General features: G+C 36.4%; 2 protein-coding genes and 1 pseudogene across 7 annotated transcripts in view; all 3 read right to left on the bottom strand.

Annotated features, from left to right (window-relative positions):
- Positions 1–9,526: 9,526 nt before the first annotated feature.
- Positions 9,527–13,246, bottom strand: LOC120170532 (protein CANDIDATE G-PROTEIN COUPLED RECEPTOR 2-like). The gene is made up of 7 exons (XM_039178491.1): positions 12,916–13,246; positions 12,056–12,247; positions 11,634–11,796; positions 11,439–11,541; positions 10,925–11,006; positions 10,744–10,836; positions 9,527–9,622 (listed from the first exon to the last, which is right to left on the bottom strand). The coding sequence occupies exons 1-6, from the start codon at positions 13,192–13,194 to the stop codon at positions 10,759–10,761; spliced, it is 897 nt and encodes a 298-aa protein (XP_039034422.1). The 5' UTR covers positions 13,195–13,246; the 3' UTR covers positions 9,527–9,622; positions 10,744–10,758.
- A 1,737-nt stretch (positions 13,247–14,983) lies between these two features.
- Positions 14,984–19,641, bottom strand: LOC120170512 (annotated as a pseudogene).
- The window catches only part of LOC120170529, an 88,104-nt gene continuing 86,135 nt past the window's right edge, over positions 18,992–20,960 (bottom strand). For 4 of the 6 annotated variants that reach the window (XM_039178482.1, XM_039178481.1, XM_039178488.1 and 1 more), the window contains 4 exons: positions 19,919–19,995; positions 19,459–19,831; positions 19,226–19,332; positions 18,992–19,067 (listed from right to left, as the gene is read on the bottom strand). In XM_039178482.1, the coding sequence (XP_039034413.1) occupies positions 19,673–19,831; positions 19,919–19,995 (236 nt within the window). In that variant the 3' untranslated portion in view covers positions 18,992–19,067; positions 19,226–19,332; positions 19,459–19,672. Of the gene's footprint in view, positions 19,068–19,225; positions 19,333–19,458; positions 19,832–19,918; positions 19,996–20,162; positions 20,274–20,392; positions 20,476–20,571; positions 20,628–20,825; positions 20,912–20,960 lie in introns of those variants that run through there. The other 2 variants (XR_005520780.1, XM_039178485.1) reach the window with 2 other exon arrangements.

Genomic DNA, 20,960 nt, shown 5'->3' with positions numbered 1-20,960 from the left:
TAAATTTGAATCTTTTTAACACTTATAAATTCCCAATCCAAACGATCACGTACTACCACCCCAAGTAGCGAGTTGGGAAATTACATGTCATGCGATTTTCTATCAAAAATAACATTTGAAGAGTTTGAAAGTTTGGATATTTTGGCTTGGTGGAAAGAAAAGGAAACATAATTTCCGATTCTAGCCGCCATGGCCCGTGATTTACTAACCGTCCAAGCTTCTACGGTAGCTTCGGAATCCGCTTTTCTGTTAGTGGCAGGGTTATATCGCAACGGAGATCAAGACTAAGTCCGAGTCGGTGGAAGTATGCATTTGTTTAAAGGATTATTTGGATGGAGCGGCTCGTAAGCAACATCACCACCCTAGAAGATGCAATTGATGCCGATTGGAAGCAAACTTACATTGAAGAAGTCGAACTTGGAATCCCCTCCAAACGAAGAAGGCGAAGATGATGAAGAGATGGCAATGTAGTTTATTTTATAACTTTATTTCAATTATCGTAAACTTGTTTCAATTATCGAACTTGAAGTTTTAAGTATTTGAATTTATCGAACTTGGAAGTTTTTAAGTATTTGAATTTATCAAACTTGGAAGTATTTAAGTATTTCAATTATGTTGAGTTAATTAAGTATTTCAATAAGTATTTGAATTATCGAACTTGAGGTTTGATGCTTTCTCTTTGATTCTCTCTTGATTCTAGTTGCTTGATGTTTCTTGTCTTTTATCAATGGCTTCTAAGCTTGCTTAAATACCTGAATCACTGAACATTAGTGATAATTAATGAAGATATAGCCGTTTAAGTGTGAAAACATTTAATAAAAATGCTTGGAGCGTGGGGGAATCGGTACCCTCTCATAGGGAATCGGTTTCCTCTCATAGGGAATCGGTTCCCTAAGTGTAAAAATCAAATATTTCGACCGTTGAATAGGGGAGAATCGGTACCCCCTATGGGGGAATCGGTTCCCTCCGAGCATTCTGGAAATCTCGGAGCCAAACCATTCAGTGAGGAATCGGTACCCCCTTGGGGGGGAATCGGTTCCCTATGAGCAATCTGGAATATTAAAATCGGTTTTTTTTATAACCGGTTTTTAAAAAAACCAGTTTTTTTAAAACCGAACCGGTTACACCGGTTAGGATATCCGGCCTCCAAACCGGTTAAAAAACCGACCGATTTTATAAACCGGTTTTTTTTCTATGGGAAAAAACCGGATCGGATAAAAACCGATCCGGATCGGATTGAAATCCGACAAATGTTCATCTCTAATGACACGGTCAAAATTTTGATTTATCTTTTCTGTTTAATTATATTGCAATCAATACTGAGAATTTTTTTTATAATAATACCATTATTTCCGACAATAATTAATATAATGTAGGATTTCCATGTATTATGAATATTTTAAAGAGAAAATAACCTTAGTGACCAAAAATCCCATATAATATACGATTTTAACCAACTTTTTCCGGATTTGCCAAAATGACCAACAAAATCGCAATGCGATCGCTAATTCGCAATGCGATCTCCATTATCGCAAATTCGCGTTGCATTTTCGCAATGCGATAGTTGAAAATCGCGTTGCGATGGTCTACAGTATCGTTGCGATTTTCCCAATTCGCAATGCGAATAAGTAAATCGCAACGCGAATTGGGAAAATCGCAATGCGATACTGACTATCGCAATGTGATACTTACTATCGCAATGCGATAATACAAAATCGCAACGAGATACTGACTTTCGCAACGCGATTCTGACTTTCGCAACGCGATTTACATAGCGCCATTCGTATTAACGCGTATTTTTTTTTTTCAAATTCCAAACACGAATTTTTTCTTAATAAATCGGAAACTAAACCGTCCACAGTAATCGTAACTCATAACCTCAAACCCAAAAACACAACACTCAGCCCCATCTCCATCTCTCACTCTCTACGGCGAAATCCGTCCCCATCTCCGAAGATTTCCGTCCCTATCGCCGGCGAAACCTCACAACCATTCACAGTCAAAAATCCCTCACAATCATCAGAAATGGAAAATCAACCTCCGAGGGTTAGTTTTTTTTATTTTTTTTGAAATTTTTGCATTATTTAGGTTTTTCATATTGAGATTGATGATAAGTTTACTGGTAATTCAATAATAGATAACCATTTCACTTAGATTTCTTATTAAATTCATTCGATGCTGCCAATACTGCTAAACTGTTTAGCCTGTGAAGTTAGTATTTGTCTTTGCTTTGTCTTTTGGTTGTAGTAATGCAGAAGAATAATAGTTTCGAGAATGAAAATCGCAACGCAGAAATAACTATCGCAACGAGATAATCGCAACGCAAAATAAAAATTCGCAACGCGAAACCAAAATCGCATTGCGATTTTCATTTCGCGTTGCGATTTTCATTTCGCGTTGCGATTTATTTCGCAGTTGCGATTTTCATTTCGCGTTGCGATTGTCTGGTCGCGATAGTCATTTCGCGTTGCGATTCTCTCGTTGCGATAGTCATTTCCGCGTTGCGATTTTCATTTCAACCAAAAGACAAAAACAGTGTTGCAAATTTTAGTTTCAAGAATAAACTACTATTTATGTTTATTGTTTTGTTTTTGGTATATCTTGACAGTGTAATTTTTGGTATATCTAACTTGGTATGTTTATTGTTTTTTTGTAGAAATTTTTTCGGCTTCATTGACATTAAGGAATAAAGTTAGCCTAACCACTACAATTGCTTCGAAGCTTTCACCTGCACAAAGAAAATTGTTTGAAGAAACCTGCTTCGGGCCATGGCTGAGAGTACAGCATCCGGGTGGATGCTAGTTTGACCCATTTGTGGCTTCAGACCATGATAGCGATCTACCCGACAGTATACACGTGTGAAGAGATATGGTTTCATTTTCACCGGCGTATACTTGTTTTGGGCGGAAGGAGTTCTGCTTAATCACTGGTCTACGATCGGACACGATGATGTAGGCCGGTACTCGTCATATCACCGTCCATCATGGTTATCCAGGGTTTTTCCTGATGAGTCAATAGAGAAGCCGAACTTACACGTCGACGACATGAAGAAATTGTTTAATAAGAAAGATGGTTTTACTCGGATGAATGACGTCGATGTTGTGTAATGCCTTCTACTACTTGTATGTCGGCTTTTTAGGCAGAGAGGCCACAACCTATTCCTCAGGAGCTAATATTATTGGTAGAGGACCTAAATGCATGGAATCTGTTTCCGTGGGGTTCGTATATATGGAAAACTACCTGGACTAAGTTGTCGTCTGCCTTTGATGACCGCAAAAGTTTGCGGGGTGATGGGTCGAATACACTTTGTCAGGCTTTGTTTGGGCCTTTAGGTAAGAATTTATAATAATGTTTTCAAATATAATTAATTATTTAACATTACTAATGTTGTTATTATATTGTTTGTAGATTTGGATATTCGAGGCTTTCCCCAGCATGCGGACATATGCATTAAATCCTCAGATGATATTCCTAGGGCTATTTCCTGGAAGAGGAAATGTATGTTGGATTGGGAAGACTTAATACCATATGCGACAATAAATAATGTAAGTTAACACAAATACTATCATATATAACAAGTTATTAATAGTAGAAGTTTAACTTTGTTTTAGTTTTTATATTTTTAGGAGGCCAACACTCCATTAATGAGAATGACACCACGGAGGCTGAGCTGCCACTGATTGGTGGCAAGCTAGTCAGCGTTTTTTTGATGGCACGAATGATGAGCAGCCTCCACTTCCTCCACTTCGAGAGCCATCACCTCACCCAGAGCCATCACCTGATCGACCCGACTATACACCTCTACAACGAGAGCCATCACCTATCCCGTCACATCGTCTCTTCTCCACCATCACTCATGATAGCGACCGACAAAGATGCCACGACTTCTATCTCCCTGTTCTCCACCTCCACGGGATGAGTCAAGGGAGTTACGTGATGAGGTCAATGCCTTGCGTGAGGAGATCGGTACTCTACGCGATAACGATGGTGCATGGCGTGTGGAGGTGTCTACTTTACGTGTGAGGTTGCCGCTCTACGTGAGATGGTAGTATCGTTGCAGAATGAGGTTTATACTCTACGCAACGAGGTAAGTTTAAGATTTTCCATATTAACTTGATGATAATTTACTCGTAATTTCACTTAAATTAACCATTTCACTTAGATTGCTTAATAAATTATTCGGTTGCTGCCAAAACTGCTAAACTTTTTACTTTAACACTGTGAAGTTAGTATTTGTCTTTGTTTTGTCTTTTGGTTGAAGTTTGAAATATTATCTTTTTTCACTGTTTAAATATCATGTCTGTTATTTACTGATATTGTATTTTTTATTTAGCGGAACGATAAGGTGGATGCTTTACGTCGGGTTTTTCTGCACGACAGAGTTCACGCATCAGACGGCGTGCACGTGCTATTAAGTCTCCGTATACCCAATAGTGCGAAGACACCGCAAGAAGAAGCCCGACTCGCCTATCATCCCTCAAGAGTCCACTCCTATCGTTGAAGAGGCCCCTATCATTCCTCGAGAGTCCCCTCCCACCGTTCAAGAGGCCACTGTCATCGTTGAAGAGGTCCTCCACCATTCAAGAGCCCGATTCACATGGGTCATATGTAGGATTCTTGAGAAACCTCTGACGTGCCGGACATGATGGATTCAAGTTGGCTCTCGTATGAGTTACCGGCCAGTACCATACCGGTATCTTAAGGAGAGGAAACAACTACCGGACACAATTCTGGATAACACCCTTTGGGCTAAGACCGCAGTTGATTTTTATCTACATGAGCGAAGCCAGGGGTGTTTCACTGCATATGCAAGCTCAATGATGATATCTATTTGTTGCTTGATCGGTCTTGGTGGGGCGTATTATTAGGAGTCGAAGACAATGGCTATTTCGATGGAGGGGTAAGTCTTATATTTTTCTTATATTTTCATTTGATTATTTTTTTGTAAATTTATGTAAGTTACTAATATATGTATTTTTTTGTAAAACATATTGATGCGTGGGTGTCACGTCTTCTAATAATTAGGAAACTTAAGGAAAATAAAGAAATACACGGTATACAATTATGCGACGTCTTAACGTCGTTCACTTGAAGAATCAACGAGATGAATCATTTGCGTTGGGCAATGGACAAGCTAAACTTATCATGCATGGTGGGAGGTCGATAGGTTAGTTTATTTTAGATTGAGTTTAAAGGTATTCATAAATAAGTGCGCAAATGAATGAATTAGTACTTATGATTGCAGGTGTTTCCCTGTTTGGAACGTAACCATTGGCTTCTCGTCGAGCTTCAGATCCCATCCCTTAAGGCAATAGTATATGACAGCATATAAATTACATATCATTGGCTGATTTAAGAGATATTTAAGGATGGAGCTCTTATTGGCTAAATACTTGGATGCGATAAATTATTGGACTCGTTTCTGGAAACAAGAAGCCAAAGAAGCTCATATTACAGTTAGCAGAGACAAGACCGCACCACAACAAACGAAAGGACCCAGAGGGGATTGTGGTCCTCTCGTATGCTTGGCGTGGACCGTTTGATCACAGGAAGTATAAAGTATCTACCTCCCACCGAGATAGAGAGATGCAGTAGGCTTGTGGTTTCGACATTATATGGCTTAGATCGATATTACGAGACGCTGCCTACTGCATCCGCGTTTAAAAATGTCCATAAACAATTGGTATGTTTATAGGCTTGTGGTTGAAAATGTTTGGTTAAGTACCTAGAATCAATAATTTGCTGTTTGTAGGTTTTAGATGTGTAGAAAGTGTTGTTTGAGCAAATGTTTGGTTTATGCAGGTTAATCTCAGAAGGAGCTGCGTGAAAATGATGTATGGCTGCAAAAGTTGATTCAATAGTAGAAATGTTTATTTCTCTAATAATTATTGCTTATTTTTTGATTGTTTGTTTAATTGATTTGTAAAGGTGATTTGTAAAAGTTGATTTGTTTAATTTGATGTTAATATAATTATTTGTGCTTGTTAATTGATTGAAATGTAATGGTTGATTTTGTTGATTTCAATCTGCATTATGTTGAATGCAAAAAGTACTATCGCAATGCAAAATGAAAATCGCAACGAGAGAATCGCAATGCGAAATGAAAATCGCAACGAGAGAATCGCAATGCGAAATGAAAATCGCAACGCGAAATTAAATTCGCGTTGCGATTTTCATTTCGCATTGCGATTCCCTCGTTGCGATTTTCATTCGCATTGCGAATTAGCGTTGCGATTTTCATTTCGCATGCGATTCTCTCGTTGCGATTTTCATTTCGCATGCGATAGTAATTTCCGCGTGCGATGGACATTAAGATGATTGCCTATTAAGTGATAACAACTGGAACTATCATAGCAATTTTCAAACACAAGTTACTAATACATGCCTAACTGAAAATGTTAAAAGTTCACATAAAATCTACATAATACAACGTTTGCATTTAAAAATTACCTAAGTTAACAGTCCCAAAAGGTGAAGCCAGTTGTGATTGGGATTTTAAAGATGATTGCGATTTTGATTACCTTTTTCTTGATACCATATGAGCTTTGGATTTTGATGATGATCTATATTTTGGTAGAGGAAAAGATGATTGTGATGGCACTGGTGATCCACATGTCAACCTTGTATGACCACTTTCCTTGCACCGACTACATGTCGATCTTTTATTCTCTTCACCCTTAGACGGTATACGATCGTGACTTTTTAGTCGGCCATGTAGCCTTCTGTCCATGGCTGGTGGCAAAACTGTTTGTAAGTCATCTGTATGTCCCACCTCAGAAGGATGTGAAATAGGGTAGACAATCTCGGCATAAGTCTGTCGATATACTTCTGTAGTGTAGCAATCCATAGCGTATGTGCTTGAATTATCTTGGTTTAGATGAAGAGCAACTTTTATAACATGGCTACATGGATAACCAGATGTTTGCCATTTCATACAACTACACGTCCTTGCATTTAGATCGACAAGCCCATTTAGTTATTATCCAGTACTTCAAACAAAGTGTTTGAACATGGTTCAACTCTCCATGACGTGACTTCACAACACGTTTCGTTATCTTTTTCAGTCCATGGTGTAACACGATGTTCCAATGTTCCTGTAAATTTAAATAAATAATACTTAGTAAAATATATGATAAGTTACGAATTCAAAGAAATAATAAATGCATGGTTTCTTTTCTTGTAGTACCACTGTTGAATAGAGCTCGAAAAAACTCCATTAATAGTAATGGGTAATTTCCGGGACGACTTAGAGCTCAACAATAAAAGCTCAAACAAAGTTAAACGTGTACTAGTAATAATTGTTATAAAACATATGGTAGTATTTATGTTAACTTACATTATTATAGTATACCGTAGTAAATCTTCCCATTGCAAGGCCCGTTTCCTCTTCCAGGAAATAGCCCTGGGAATATCATTTGAAATTTTTATTGCATATGTCTTCATGGCGGAAAAGGCCTCAAATATCCAAATCTACAAACAATATAATAACAAACATTAGTAATTGTTAAATAATACTTATAATTTTGGAAACATCATATAAAAAATTCTTACCATAAAGGCCCAAAAAGCCTGTCAAAGTGTATTTGGAACCATCGCCATGCAAACTTTTTTCGATCATCCAAGGCAGACGATAACTTATTCCATGTAGCTTTCCATAAATACGAGCCCCACGAAACAGGTTCCACGCATTTAAGTTCTACCAATTGATTAGATCATTTGGAATAGGTTATCTGGCCTCTCTGCCTAAAAGCCGGCATGCAAAAGAAATTAGAAGGCATACTCGGACAACGTCGACGTCATCCATCCGAGTAAAACCATCTTTATTATTCAAAAATCTTGTCAGGTCTTCTACGTGTAGACTCGGCCTCTCCAGCTCAGGAAAAACCTGGGATAGCCATGATGGGCGGGTAATGTGTCTAGTGTACCGACCTACATCATGTATCGAAGCGTAGACCGGTGATTAAGCAAAACTCCCGCCCAAAACACGTATACGCCGGTAGAAAATCAAACCATATCTCTCCATCACGACGTTGTATAGTCTCTGGTAGATCGCTAGTCATGGTTTGAAGAAACATGTGTCAACATCGCATCTCCACCGGGATGTTTACTTTCAGCCATGGCCCGAAGCATGTATCCTCAAACATTTTTCTTTGTGCAGGTGAAAGCTTCGACGCAATGTTTTGGCCAGGCTGACTTATTTCTCAAGGTCAATTGAGCCGAATAAAAGTTCTACAAAAACAATAAACATACTAAATTAGATATACCAAAAACTACACTGTGAAGATATACCAAAAACAATAATAAACATAAATAGTAGTAGTTTATTCTTCAAACTTAAATATGCACACTGTGAATTTCGTATTTGTCTTTGTTTTTGGTTGAAGTAATGCAATTCATTCAAGTTTCAATTTGCAGAAGAAGAATAGTTCTGAAAATGAAAATCGCAACACGAAAATGACTATCGCAACACGAAAATGACTATCGCAACGAGAGAATCGCAACGCGAAACTAAAATCGCGTTGCGATTTGCATTTCGCGTTGCGATTCTTGGTTGATTTAATAAGCAATCTAAGTGAATGGTTAATCTATTATTGAAATTACCAGTAAATTATCATCAATTTCAATATGAAAAACCTAATAATATGCAAAAATTTCAAAAGAAAATAATTAAAAAAAACTAACCCTCGTTGGTTTGATTTGGTTGATTTTCCATTTTCTGATTGTGAGGGTGGCTCTGAGAGATGGAGAACGGATTTCGCCGGAGATGGGGACGGATTTCGTCGGAGATGGGTGAGAGAGTGAGAGATGGAGATGGGGCTGAGTTGTGATTTTTAGGTTTTAGGTTATGAGTTGCGATTACGGGATATACTGTGGACAGTCAGTGTTCCAATATTAATATTCATGTTTTTGGAATTTAAAAATAAAATACTTGGCCAGGGATACTAATGGCGCTTTAAAATCGCATTGCGATTATGTATTATCGCGTTGCGAAAGTCAGTATCGCGTTGCGAAAGTAAGTATCTCGTTGCGATTTTTTATTATCGCATTGCGATAGTCAGTATCGCATTGCGATTTTCCCAATTCGCGTTGCGATTTACTTATTCGCATTGCGATTTTCCCAATTCGCGTTGCGATTTACTTATTCGCATTGCGAATTGGGAAAATCGCAACGATACTGTAGACAATCGCAACGCGATTTTCAACTATCGCATTGCGAAAATACAACGCGAATTTGCGATAATGGAGATCGCGTTGCGAATTAGCGATCGCATTGCGATTTTGTTGGTCATTTTGGCAAATCCAGAAAAAGTTGGTTAAAATCATATATTATATGAGATTTTTGGTCACTGAGGTTATTTTCTCTATTTTAAATGAAGGATCCAAATGCAAATTATTTTTTATAAAACAAACGTGGCTAAGTCTGACACAAGTATGAACACTTGTTTTATAAGATTTATACATAATTGAACCGGAGTATCATTTTCCCATGTACAAACCCTAATATGTGTAGGCCACAAATACTTTAAGACAAATAAATAATCAAAGAAACATAGACCAAAGGTTCTCAAATATTTGGGGAGCCTCCATATGATACAATCGGCGAATATACTGCTGTTTAGGCCTACAGTAAATGAAGCATTGTGTAATTATAGTGAGTAAAATTTAATTCAACTTAAGTTAATCAAATTAACGAATATAACTTTTTTAATTTGAGACAAATTGAACTTTTACGATTCAAATATAAAAAAACCGATTAAAAATTAATATATAATTATTTTCAATTTTAAAAATAAATTAATTGATCCTTCAACTAAAATATCCAAATTTCCAAAAATAAATGTAAAAATCTTTTCACAAATTTACAATAGAACCATATTATAAAGTATAAATTTATAAAGATATATTAAAAATTATAAATATATATAATTTCTTTAAAAACTCTTTAAAATTATATAAAATTATCTTTAAACATTTACCAAGTAAATCAGTTATCGAACAAAATTTTATTTTTCTTTGAAAGAAGTTTTTTAACTTGACCTTTTAATGTTTTAAATTTAAACTCAAATAATATGATTCGACTAAAATAAATAAATAAATTAAATAATAGATTAGACTCATTAATTCAACTAATTCAAAATATTCACTCATTCAATCGAATACTCACTCCTACATGTCACCATATATGTCCCAAAATAGAAATAAACTGAAAAAAATTAAAATTATATTAGGTAATCTTAAATGACGATTAATTTATATCAGGTTTTGTTTTTGTTTTTGTATATAACCAAAACAAAGAATTATGTCGCAACAAAAATGAGTTAGCTATAATCACCCAAAGGTCACATCTAGAAGTGCAGATGGGTTAAAATAATCGTGAAATTCCCTTGGACGATACAACGTGAAAAAAGTTGGGGGAAAATATTAGACTAAAAAATAGCCTTTGGTAACAAAATTAAGGTCGTTAAAAATGAGTCAAACTCAGACTCTAACAATCAAAAGCCGGACCCGACCTGACCCAACTTGTTTTCTATGAGTCAACTTAAGCGTTAAAAGTGAAATAAGATCGAGTCTAGCTCAAAATTTTGTTACACCTTGAGGTCGACTCAATTACACCCCTAATTTGCAAACTTAAATCGAAAAAGAAAAGAAAAAATAAGTACGAATCACCTTCATAAGTAAAGTGGTAAATTACTTGTTAACCTTTTTGAATTTATTTACAAATATGCAGTCAAATGTTCTTACCAAGTGTTGCAGTCACTATTCCCAATCTGCATCAAAGAACCCGGCATCTCTCATCTCAGAGTAATATGCATTATCCAACAGAAAATCTTCTTCCTGCTAATCAGAAAATTTGTGTTAACTTCACTGCACAATCAGGGTGGAAACCATTAAAGTTTGTAACCAATTCATGGGAAAAAATTACCCGGAAAAAGTCGGCTAGGAAAGTTATATACAGGAAAGGGAGATAGACCGAGTGATAGTAGATGACTACCAAATAGTACAACCTGAAGAAAAGACGTAGCATGTTATAATATGAAAAGCCTAATTTGGTCTCTTTCTACTGAATAGATATCAGATGTCAATCTATGTTACTCAAACTTGGTTACAAGCGTAGGATGTGATCACCCGTCCAACATCAGATTGGATTGGTTCTAGGGTCAGGTCAATTCGGGCTCTAAAATTTTCAAGTCATTTTGGTTTGGTTCAATTTTGGGTTCTGGTAACTTGTTCAGGTCATTTCAAGTTCAAGTTAATTTAGGTTTAGGTCAGATGGGTTCACGTTGTTGGTTGGGTTTTCAAATTCGGATCAAATTTACAGGTATATAATATCCTTATACCCATGTCTGAATATAAAAATACCGAGTTGGAGCATCATAATCAACAATTATTAGGCATCAGATGCTGCATTCAGAGGAAAAGAGAAAAACACAACCTACCAACTACTAAAGCCTATTCCAAAAGCAGCCAGCCCCGAACTAAACAGTGCAATACCACTAACAGCAAACATGATAACTACGTAGTTGTAGAATGCCGGTCGAGCTGCATAGTTTTGAAAAGAATGTTGACGAGTTATAGAATGCTGTAGCAATCAAGAAAAAACATGCCCTGTATATAATTGAAAATGTACTCACGGGGCAATTTCTGTTTCCATTTTGAGAAATGCACAAACAAGATGTAGCCATAAACAGCAGTGAGTAATAATTTTTGAATGATCCACAACCCCCACTTCATTCGGTGAGTGCCTCCAACATCATCAAAGAAGAGCAGGACCCCAAATCCAAAAATATAGATTGCCTGCAAAATAATCATACAAGAAAGAAGACTGAAAATAACACACAAATGAAATTGATTTTCAGAACAGTTCACAACAAGCTGCATAGTTTTTTTTTTCTTTCTTTTTTCTGGATTTAATATAAAGATCATCATATCTCCCCTGCCCGACTTTCTCAAGTTTACCTGAAAAGGGAAAATCACATGTTCTTGATGAATGATGACACTACAGAGAACAACTACCTCAACAATTTAACATTGTCAACTAATATTGAGAAGTTACCTTGAGAAGCATATCGACAGCAACAATGATCCCTGAGATAGTGAAAATACGTGCTAAAGCTTCCCGCCCATTTGCATAACTCTCCTGAAGTAAGAAACCCACCAAACTGATCTCTAAACATAACAACCCAGAGGTGGTTAATAGTGACAGAAGATTCCAAGCAACCTCCCTTCCATTAGCACATTGCCATGACTGTTCATCAATCAAGTTTAACAATCAGAAACTAATAAAAATCAGCTCCAAACAATGTTTTAAAGTTTCAATTGTGAGCGAAACAATAAGAACTTTTAGATGCTTTCAATTATCATATCCATACCTTATATGCAAAAGGTTAGAAAAAGTTCAAATCAACTACTCGGACTCAGGTACGAGTATCGATTATAAGAACATGTCTGACATAGGTATCTACAATATTTTTTTTAAGGTTTTTCATGTACTTGGAGGGGTATATCCTCTATCCATATCCGGACATGCATTAGATACAGACATTCATGAGAAACAAGGAATTTTGGAGTAAGATAGCTTGAAATAAAACTCCATTTGATTGTTACTTTGGCTATTTGCATTGTACTTAAAGATTATTAAGTCGGAAAGCTAAACAAAACCAACAAAAACATATTTAATCAAAACTGACTAAAAATAAGTTGCAAGGCTTATTCAAAGCCTTCTGCTTTGTCATTATCCCTTGATAAATTATCAACTTCTGCTAATAAAATCAAATTTCGTTTCTTAAAACTTCATTCACCAAATTTACAGTAACAAAAAGGAATAAAAGAGCAGAAGAAATTTCGATAAAGCTAGCAATAAAATCCAAAACAACATATGCGTTTTTAATGGGGAAAAACAAATAGGAGATATACCTGAAGAGAGCACCAAGAAAGGTTAAGTCCGGCAGCAAGCCAGAGAAGGGCATAATAGGAAATCAAAACGTACGACCTTCCGTTCCTCAGCTTCTCAACATTCTTCTTAGCGTTCACCGCCAGGTAAACCACGAAAAGAAGCGCCGAACCCGCCAAAACGGCGTCATACCAGAATCCGTGGCACTGACGATCGTATTGAGCAGCTTGGTCGTTGGTTTCGGGGACCGGCGGCTGGGAAATTGAAGAGTTTGTGACTAATTGGCGGATGTTGTCTTGCATCTCGGGAGATTTGGGAGAGGAAACCCTAGAAATAACGGCAGAAATCGAAAATTGGGGATTTAATAAATAGAGAGAAAAAAAGCTTGTCAAATGTCGATAGAACTTCAACTACTTGTAATTGGAGTTTCATTTTATACGGATCGATCGAAGTTTTATAATTATTAGTAAAATTTAGGGTAAATTATGTAAATTGTTACAATATTATTTGTTCAATCTCAATTATTAAAATTAAAAATAATTATTTAATTATAAATATTTTATTAAATTTTTAACTATTAAAAATTATAAAATAATCATTCAATTAATGATTTATCAACAAACCATTTTAATTAAAATGTTAGAAGTTAAGGTATTTAAAAAACAAAAGGACTAAAACAATTATTAACACAAACATTGGGAGTTATAGGGTAAACTACACTGGTGGCCATTTAACTATTGTCAAATTTCATTTTAAGCCGACGTCAATTTAATCATCAGACTATCCAACTATTTAAATGGTTCAATCAAGTCACGCGCGCCGTTTTAAACTTACAGAGAAAATGACGTGTTAGTTAAAAGTTTTAGTATAATTATATTTAATCCCTATTACTTACACAAAATATCAATTTGATCCTACTTTTAATTACAACGTGTCACCCTTGATTATAAAGCAAATGAATTTTATTGGATCAACATGCACATGAAATATATTTTACTTGCACAACGTTGGCATTAAAGAGATACCAACCAGGGCACTTGGATAAACACATGAACAACTACTGAGGCAAGGGTATTGGATAGTTTATTTTCACAACATACAGTATATACTTTATATACTAATGTTAAAAATTTAATTTAATTCATAACATTTTATATGTCTCAACTTAAATTAATATCCTAACTTTAAAAAATATATTTTATTTTTATTTTAACTTGAAAATGAATTTTGCTCGTATGTTAACTTTAAAGATAAAGTTTCTTCTTTTATTAACTTAAAAAAATACTTTTTTATTAATTAAATTCAAATAATATATTTTATCTTTTTATTAACTTAAGATAATAATAAATATTTTTTTTAAAGTTAAGATAAATAATATATATATATATATATATGAAGTTAAAATAAAAATAAAATAAATTTAATAAAGATATATTTAATAAAATATATTAATTAGTTATGATATAAATGTCATGCATTTGAATTAAATTTTAAACATAAGTATACAAGATATGTATCATATATTGTAAAACACAAAACATCTGGTATCCTTGCCTTAGTAGTTGCTCATTTGCTTAACAACCTAACGCCCCTGTTAAGAATCCTTCAAATTTCAACTTTCTTTCGTTTGTTTTCTTGAGACAAGAGGGTGACACATGTCATCCTCCTATTGTAGAAAAGCTAATTTAATGAAATAAATAGATTATAAATAAATTTGACCTTTTAATTAGAGACTGACATGTGTCATTTTAATTAGAGGACTAAATTCATTAAATATAATTAAAATTAGGATAAATTGATATCTTGGGTAAGTAATAGGCCAAATGTATACCAAATTTTTAACTAAAATGTCACCCTCTGTTAAGTTAAATTTGAATGGCAAATAATTTGATTGAACCATTTAAATAGTTGAGTGGTATGATTAATCAAATTAAAACATCGATGGTCAAAATGAGAGGAGGCAATAGCTGAATAGTTAAATGATCACTTGTGTAGTTTACCCACTTTATTATTGTGACAAGAACATACCTCACACTAAGAAAGAAGATACAGTTCATGCACCAAACCACTATTAACCCCTTCAGAAGAATTGAAGAAATTTTCCAATCAATTAAAACATGCCCATGTAGTTTAATGCTTGATATGGTCTTTAAAAGTTATTGTTTATATTTTAGAATAATTGTGTTTTGATATCTCCTTATAGGTCTCGTGCCACCCATTTCCGGCCATCTCTTATAGGTCTCGTGCCATAAAACCTATACCAAGCAAGCCAAAGACAAAGTCGTGGTCCTCGTAGACGGGCAAAACACAACATAATAGATTGCATGAAAAATTGAACATATTCTAAATCCAAATCCTAACAGTTTAAAGTATTTATGATGGTACTTACCGGATCATAACTCTGCTAATACGTACTCCAGAGCTGCATCTGTTACATATTGGTCATGCAACAGTGGATCAGAGATAACGATCTCGTCCAGCCTGTTGTACAACTCCGACCTAGTGTTGTCAAACCACAAGATGTGTTGGTACTTTGAATGCATCAAAACCAAACTTCAGCATGATACAAAAATAAGAATTAGGTCATTTAATTACCTCTTGCATAACTCAGGCGAGTGAAACCTGTATAGAAGATTTTCCACTAAGCCCCGAGAGAATATGTTCTGCTCCAAGGTTAGATGTCATGATGATCACCAGGTTTCTGAAGTCGACAGTTCAGCCTTGCCCGTCAGTTGACCAACCATCGTCAGGACTTTGAGTAAAGTGTTGAAGAAGATATGCACTTTCTCTACTTCATCGAAGACAAAGAAGACAAGTGTGGCCTTCACCTTACCGCCTTGGTAAGTTGCCTGCCTTCCTCATGTCCGACATACCTGATAAACACAAAACAAGAGAAAATGACTTGAGTAAATATTGTATAATCCCATAAAATGGATGCATAGCTTGTGAGCAGCGGCATACCCAAGTGGTGTACAGATAAGTTGAGCAACCGAATATTGCTCCATATACCCAGACATGTCAATTTTGATTCGATGGTTCTCATCATCAAAGAGTTGTTCTGCTACTTCCTTAGTGAGCTCCATCTTTCCAACACCCAAGAAAAGGAACGAGCCTGTTGGTTGTTGAGGTCACCCAAATCCTGCTCTCGAAACAGCCACTGCAGCAGCACCGATTGCTTGGTTCTGTCCCACAACTCTTTGATGCAGCCTCTCTGGAAGCCCAACCAGCCTCTTTCTCATACTGTCTGAGCCTCGTAACAGGAATGTCAATCAAACGGCTTACAACCTCTACATTCTGCAATATGTTCAGGTCTAACCGATGGGCCGACTGTCGTGCTGAACTCTCAAATTTACGCAAGCTTCATCAACTGAGTCGATAGCCTTGTCTAGAAGATGGCATCCTGAATAATAAAAAAAAACAATAACAAAGCAACTAAGTATCACGTGAAAGTACTAATAATCTGAGCGCTAAAGCATGAAATGTAACAAGGAAACGTGCTATATACCAGTAATGCAGCAATTGATAACTGCTTTGCCACCCCTAGGGCTCAGGCTTGAATACTAACACCATGGTGACCCTCATATCTTTCTTTCAGCCCTCGAAGGAGGCAGACATATCCGCAATGCTCTGTTCAGCTACATAAACCCCTTGGAACCTTTGTTTAGATGTGGCATCCTTCTCGACAAACTTCCTATATTCCTCAAGTGTCATCGCAACAATGCATTGAAGTTGACTCTGAGCAAGCATAGGCATAAAGAGGTTAGCTAACCCTGAGCACTGAATACTAAATGGATTTCATCAATGAAGAGAATCACTTTCCCTCAGCTTCCTCGACTTCTTTCAATACAACATTCAATCTTTCCTCGAATTCACTCTGAGACAAACCCCTCTAACTACAGTTTTAACCGAACACCAGGTTCACATGAGAACAAGTTGTTCTTAGTTCTCCTAGAGAGGATCCAGATAACTCTTCGGATGACCTCGTCTCGACCGTCACCACAATAACAAAGCAACTAAGTATCACGTGAAAGTACTAATAATCTGAGCGCTAAAAGATGAAATGTAACAAGGAAACGTGCTATATACCAGTAATGCAGCAATTGATAACTGCTTTGCCACCCCTAGGGCTCAGGCTTGAATACTAACACCATGGTGACCCTCATTCTTTCTTTCAGCCCTCGAAGGAGGCAGACATATCCGCAATGCTCTGTTCAGCTACATAAACCCCTTGGAACCTTTGTTTAGATGTGGCATCCTTCTCGACAAACTTCCATATTCCTCAAGTGTCATCGCACAATGCATTGAAGTTGACTCTGAGCAAGCATAGGCATAAAGAGGTTAGCTAACCTGAGCACTGAATACTAATGGATTTCATCAATGAAGAGAATCACTTTCCCTCAGCTTCCTCGACTTCTTTCAATACAACATTCAATCTTTCCTCGAATTCACCTATATATTTTGCCGCGGCAAACAATGCGCCCAAATCCAAGGTGATAACTCTCACATCGCTGAGATTACTAGGAACAACTCCTCTCACAACTCTGAGACAAACCTCTACAACTACAGTTTTACCGAACACCAGGTTCACCAATGAGAACAAGTTGTTCTTAGTTCTCCTAGAGAGGATCCAGATAACTCTTCGGATGACCTCGTCTCGACCGATCACCAGATCATGTTTCCTGACCTGCTCTACCAGATCTCATCCGTAAGTCTTCAAAGCTTGAAATGTATTGTCCCTTAAAGCACTCTCCACCTCTTCCCTTCTTTTCCTCAACTTCTTGACTTCAAATTTCTCTCTGGCCGGAGCAACACCAGCTTCCTTTATCAAATCAGCTATCTGGAATCTTCAAGAAGGCTGATAATCAACTGATCATCTGCCAAATTGGTGTAACCGTGGGCCTTTTCTGCAGCATGGGCACGGTGGATTACCTTAAAGCGAAGAGTACTGCAAGGATTTCATCCAGGGCAGGCGACTGTCATGGCAGCTTCTTCAAGGCCTGATTGAACACCCTCTCGGCGGCTTGCACGACAGTTTCAACACTGGAGTGGAGAACGAGTGAGGGAACACTAGTGGGATAGGTGTGCTCGAGCTCGGGATGTGGGCTGCTTAAGTCGATATAATAAAGAAAAGAGAGGAAATATAAAATATGTAACCTGAGGTGACAAAGAGATCCGTATTAAAGCGAAAGTATACATGGTCTAAGGCTGCCCAAAGGCTTGGCTATTTATTATTGATGCTCATTAAAAAATAGGGGTGGAAGAAGAAGACGAGGGGTTTGGATAATGAAAGTGCACAAATTCAAAACGACATGACCAAATCTGATTCGTGGTCTTTCACATTTAAACCCCAAATAAAAGGTTCTGATTTTTTACACTGTTAAAAATATGGTAAGCAAACCAAACAAAACAAAAATCAGAGAACCTAACAAGTCATACCTGAAACAACGTAATGCAATGATGGTTCAAAGTAGCAGCAAGCAAATATGTGACCAGGTGATAGGTGTTAGACAGGACCAGGATTAGACGGTCTTCGTATGAATTCAGTATACGTAATGATACCTTGACTTTATAAAATAATTAACTTGAACAAGTTTCAGTTTTGTGTCTGAATACACAACATCTAATATTCGTGTCGAGAGAATATATATCATACCGTTTTATCACCTTGGTGATATCTATCCCTAGAGATAAAAACCACCCTATCTCTTTGGTATCCCAGGCGTCAAAGCCATTGACTTAGGCGCCGAAACCAGAGGGCCACGACATTTCAAATTCCCCTGTACCATAGTGTGAAACAGTCTCAATCCTACGGCTGAGGGTGATCTCAGAAGCCCTCTTTGCACACCGAAACAAATGCTTTTCCTAAACAACAAATCAGTACAAGATATGAAAATTCCACTGGTTTGAGAAAAAACCACATGTTTACATGCAGAGACAAGAAGAAAAGGCAAAAGCCGAAGTTTAAGTTACAAAGGAATCGAACTAAAATAAAATATTCTCAACCCAATCGTTATCGTTGTTTAAGTTACTAATCCAACATACGGACCAAGGAAATATAATATAGAAGGCAATGCAAAAAGACACAAATTGTAACTCACTTCTGCAACAGAAAACTCACGAGGCTCAATGCCAATGGCAACTAGTGCGATCAACTGGATCCAATGTGGGTGAGAAACTAGTGCAATCAAATGATAGGTGTCACATAAACATAGGTAATATATTATATAATAAAAAGACATTATTGCACTTGATAATTTGTAATGACAGATATAACCAAATATGACCATGTCGGACACTTGATGGAAAGCATGACTAGAATGCAAACAGTCATACCATTTTATATCATTCAAATCTGTGTCATTGGGCTTCAAAGCAAAACCTGCTTTTTTAAGCAGGTTCTGAATTTCACTAACAATTTGTAATCTCAATCTGGTATCGTCCTGCAATAATATTATGTTTGATGTGTAAAATCAGAATATGATACATTACATAACAATGAATGAAGAACATAAGAAACAGCTAGCATTGTAAAATCTTAAAGCATCAATCTAACAACGGATACGTACATTATATGTGTCTGATTGAAGATATTGGTTAATAGAGTTGCCAGCCCTCTCAAGCACTTCCAGCAGTAGGAGTACAGACAACTTAATTTCCTTCTCATCCTTACATTTCTCAGCTAACTTTTGACTGTTGTTTCTACCCATTAATCTGACCTCCGCATCAAGTGATGCCTGGAGATCACTCATTATGCGTCGTCGAATGACATTTGAATGTAAATCATTGCTTCCCAGAGAGGTGGTTACGATCAACTTCTCTGGAGCCACCATTAGCAGTGAAGCCAGTTCGATGAGCTTCCCTGCCTCGCCAAATTGCAACAATGGCCTCGATCTCCTCAGTTTTGCATGCAACCAACCTGATACTCTCCAAGGATACTTTCTGATAATGAAGTGAAATGAAATGCACAATTACTTAAAATAAAAACATTAAAGAGAGCAGACTGGGAAAACGTATGAAACAACAAACCAGCTGTGGTAGGCATAATATACAAACTAGCTTGAAGATGGATTTTTTGGGAGTCCAATCTTTCATAAGGATGATAACTGCATGAAAAATACGAATAGTAACTTAAACAATAATGATAACAAGTACATTAACAGGAAGAAAAACAACAATTCAAGAGCATAGTAACATGAGAGAAATGCATGCAGCAATTGGAAACTGGCATTCATAATGTTAGCAAATATCACAGGAATAAATTAACCTTTACCATAGTTTTTCAAGAGATACTTTGAGTGGAAAAACCCCTTAGCATCATCCCATTATTGAGTATTGGGATGGCCTCCAAAGTTAGTGGCTGGTCGGACAACCGAGGAATCCACTTTATGTTTTATAAGATGACAAGCACATAATCAGCTTGGTCTCAAGGTGTAATAAGACTAGACACCATGTACACACTTTAAACAGCTCATTAATCAACAGAATACCATTTTTACTTACCATGGCATCCACATCATGTTTGTAAATCTTTGTAGTCCCACCCTCCAACTGAGTGCCTTCACTTTCACAGGGTAATTTACTTTCTCATTGAAACAAAACTATGGTGTAGCATGAATCGCACCTATTATTTGCTTTACAATCTAAGTAGTATCCGAATGAGCAACAAATAAGGCAATTACCTAATAATTCCAAAAAGTCCTTATGGAATTCTGTCATGCTCACAGATGAAACTGGTCTATCATCACATGGATCATATCAGAACAAATCAAAACAAAACCAAAAGAAGACAGTAGAAAGAATAAGGCTTCAAAATAAATTAAAAAGAAAAGTTAGATTGTTAAAAGAAGAAGAAATATTATCATTTTTTTAATTTCTAAATGTGATAATGCAAGAAAAATATCATAGGCAACATGGAAGAAGCAAAATTTGAAACCTTTTCAATTCAAAGTCTTTATATTCGGCAAATCCTTCACTAATAAACAAGCATGCAATTTGTGCAGCCAATCCTTTCTCGCTCAACTGTAAATCAAAAGACAATGTTTAGTCAAGAAAAAGACTAACTCAAACC

Source organism: Hibiscus syriacus, unplaced genomic scaffold (genome assembly GCF_006381635.1).
Source record: "Hibiscus syriacus cultivar Baekdansim isolate YM2019G1 unplaced genomic scaffold, ASM638163v2 tig00111780_pilon, whole genome shotgun sequence".
In the NCBI taxonomy this organism is placed as follows: Eukaryota; Viridiplantae; Streptophyta; class Magnoliopsida; order Malvales; family Malvaceae; genus Hibiscus; species Hibiscus syriacus.
Note: the sequence above shows the minus strand (reverse complement) of the source record. Positions and strands in the feature narration are given on the sequence as shown.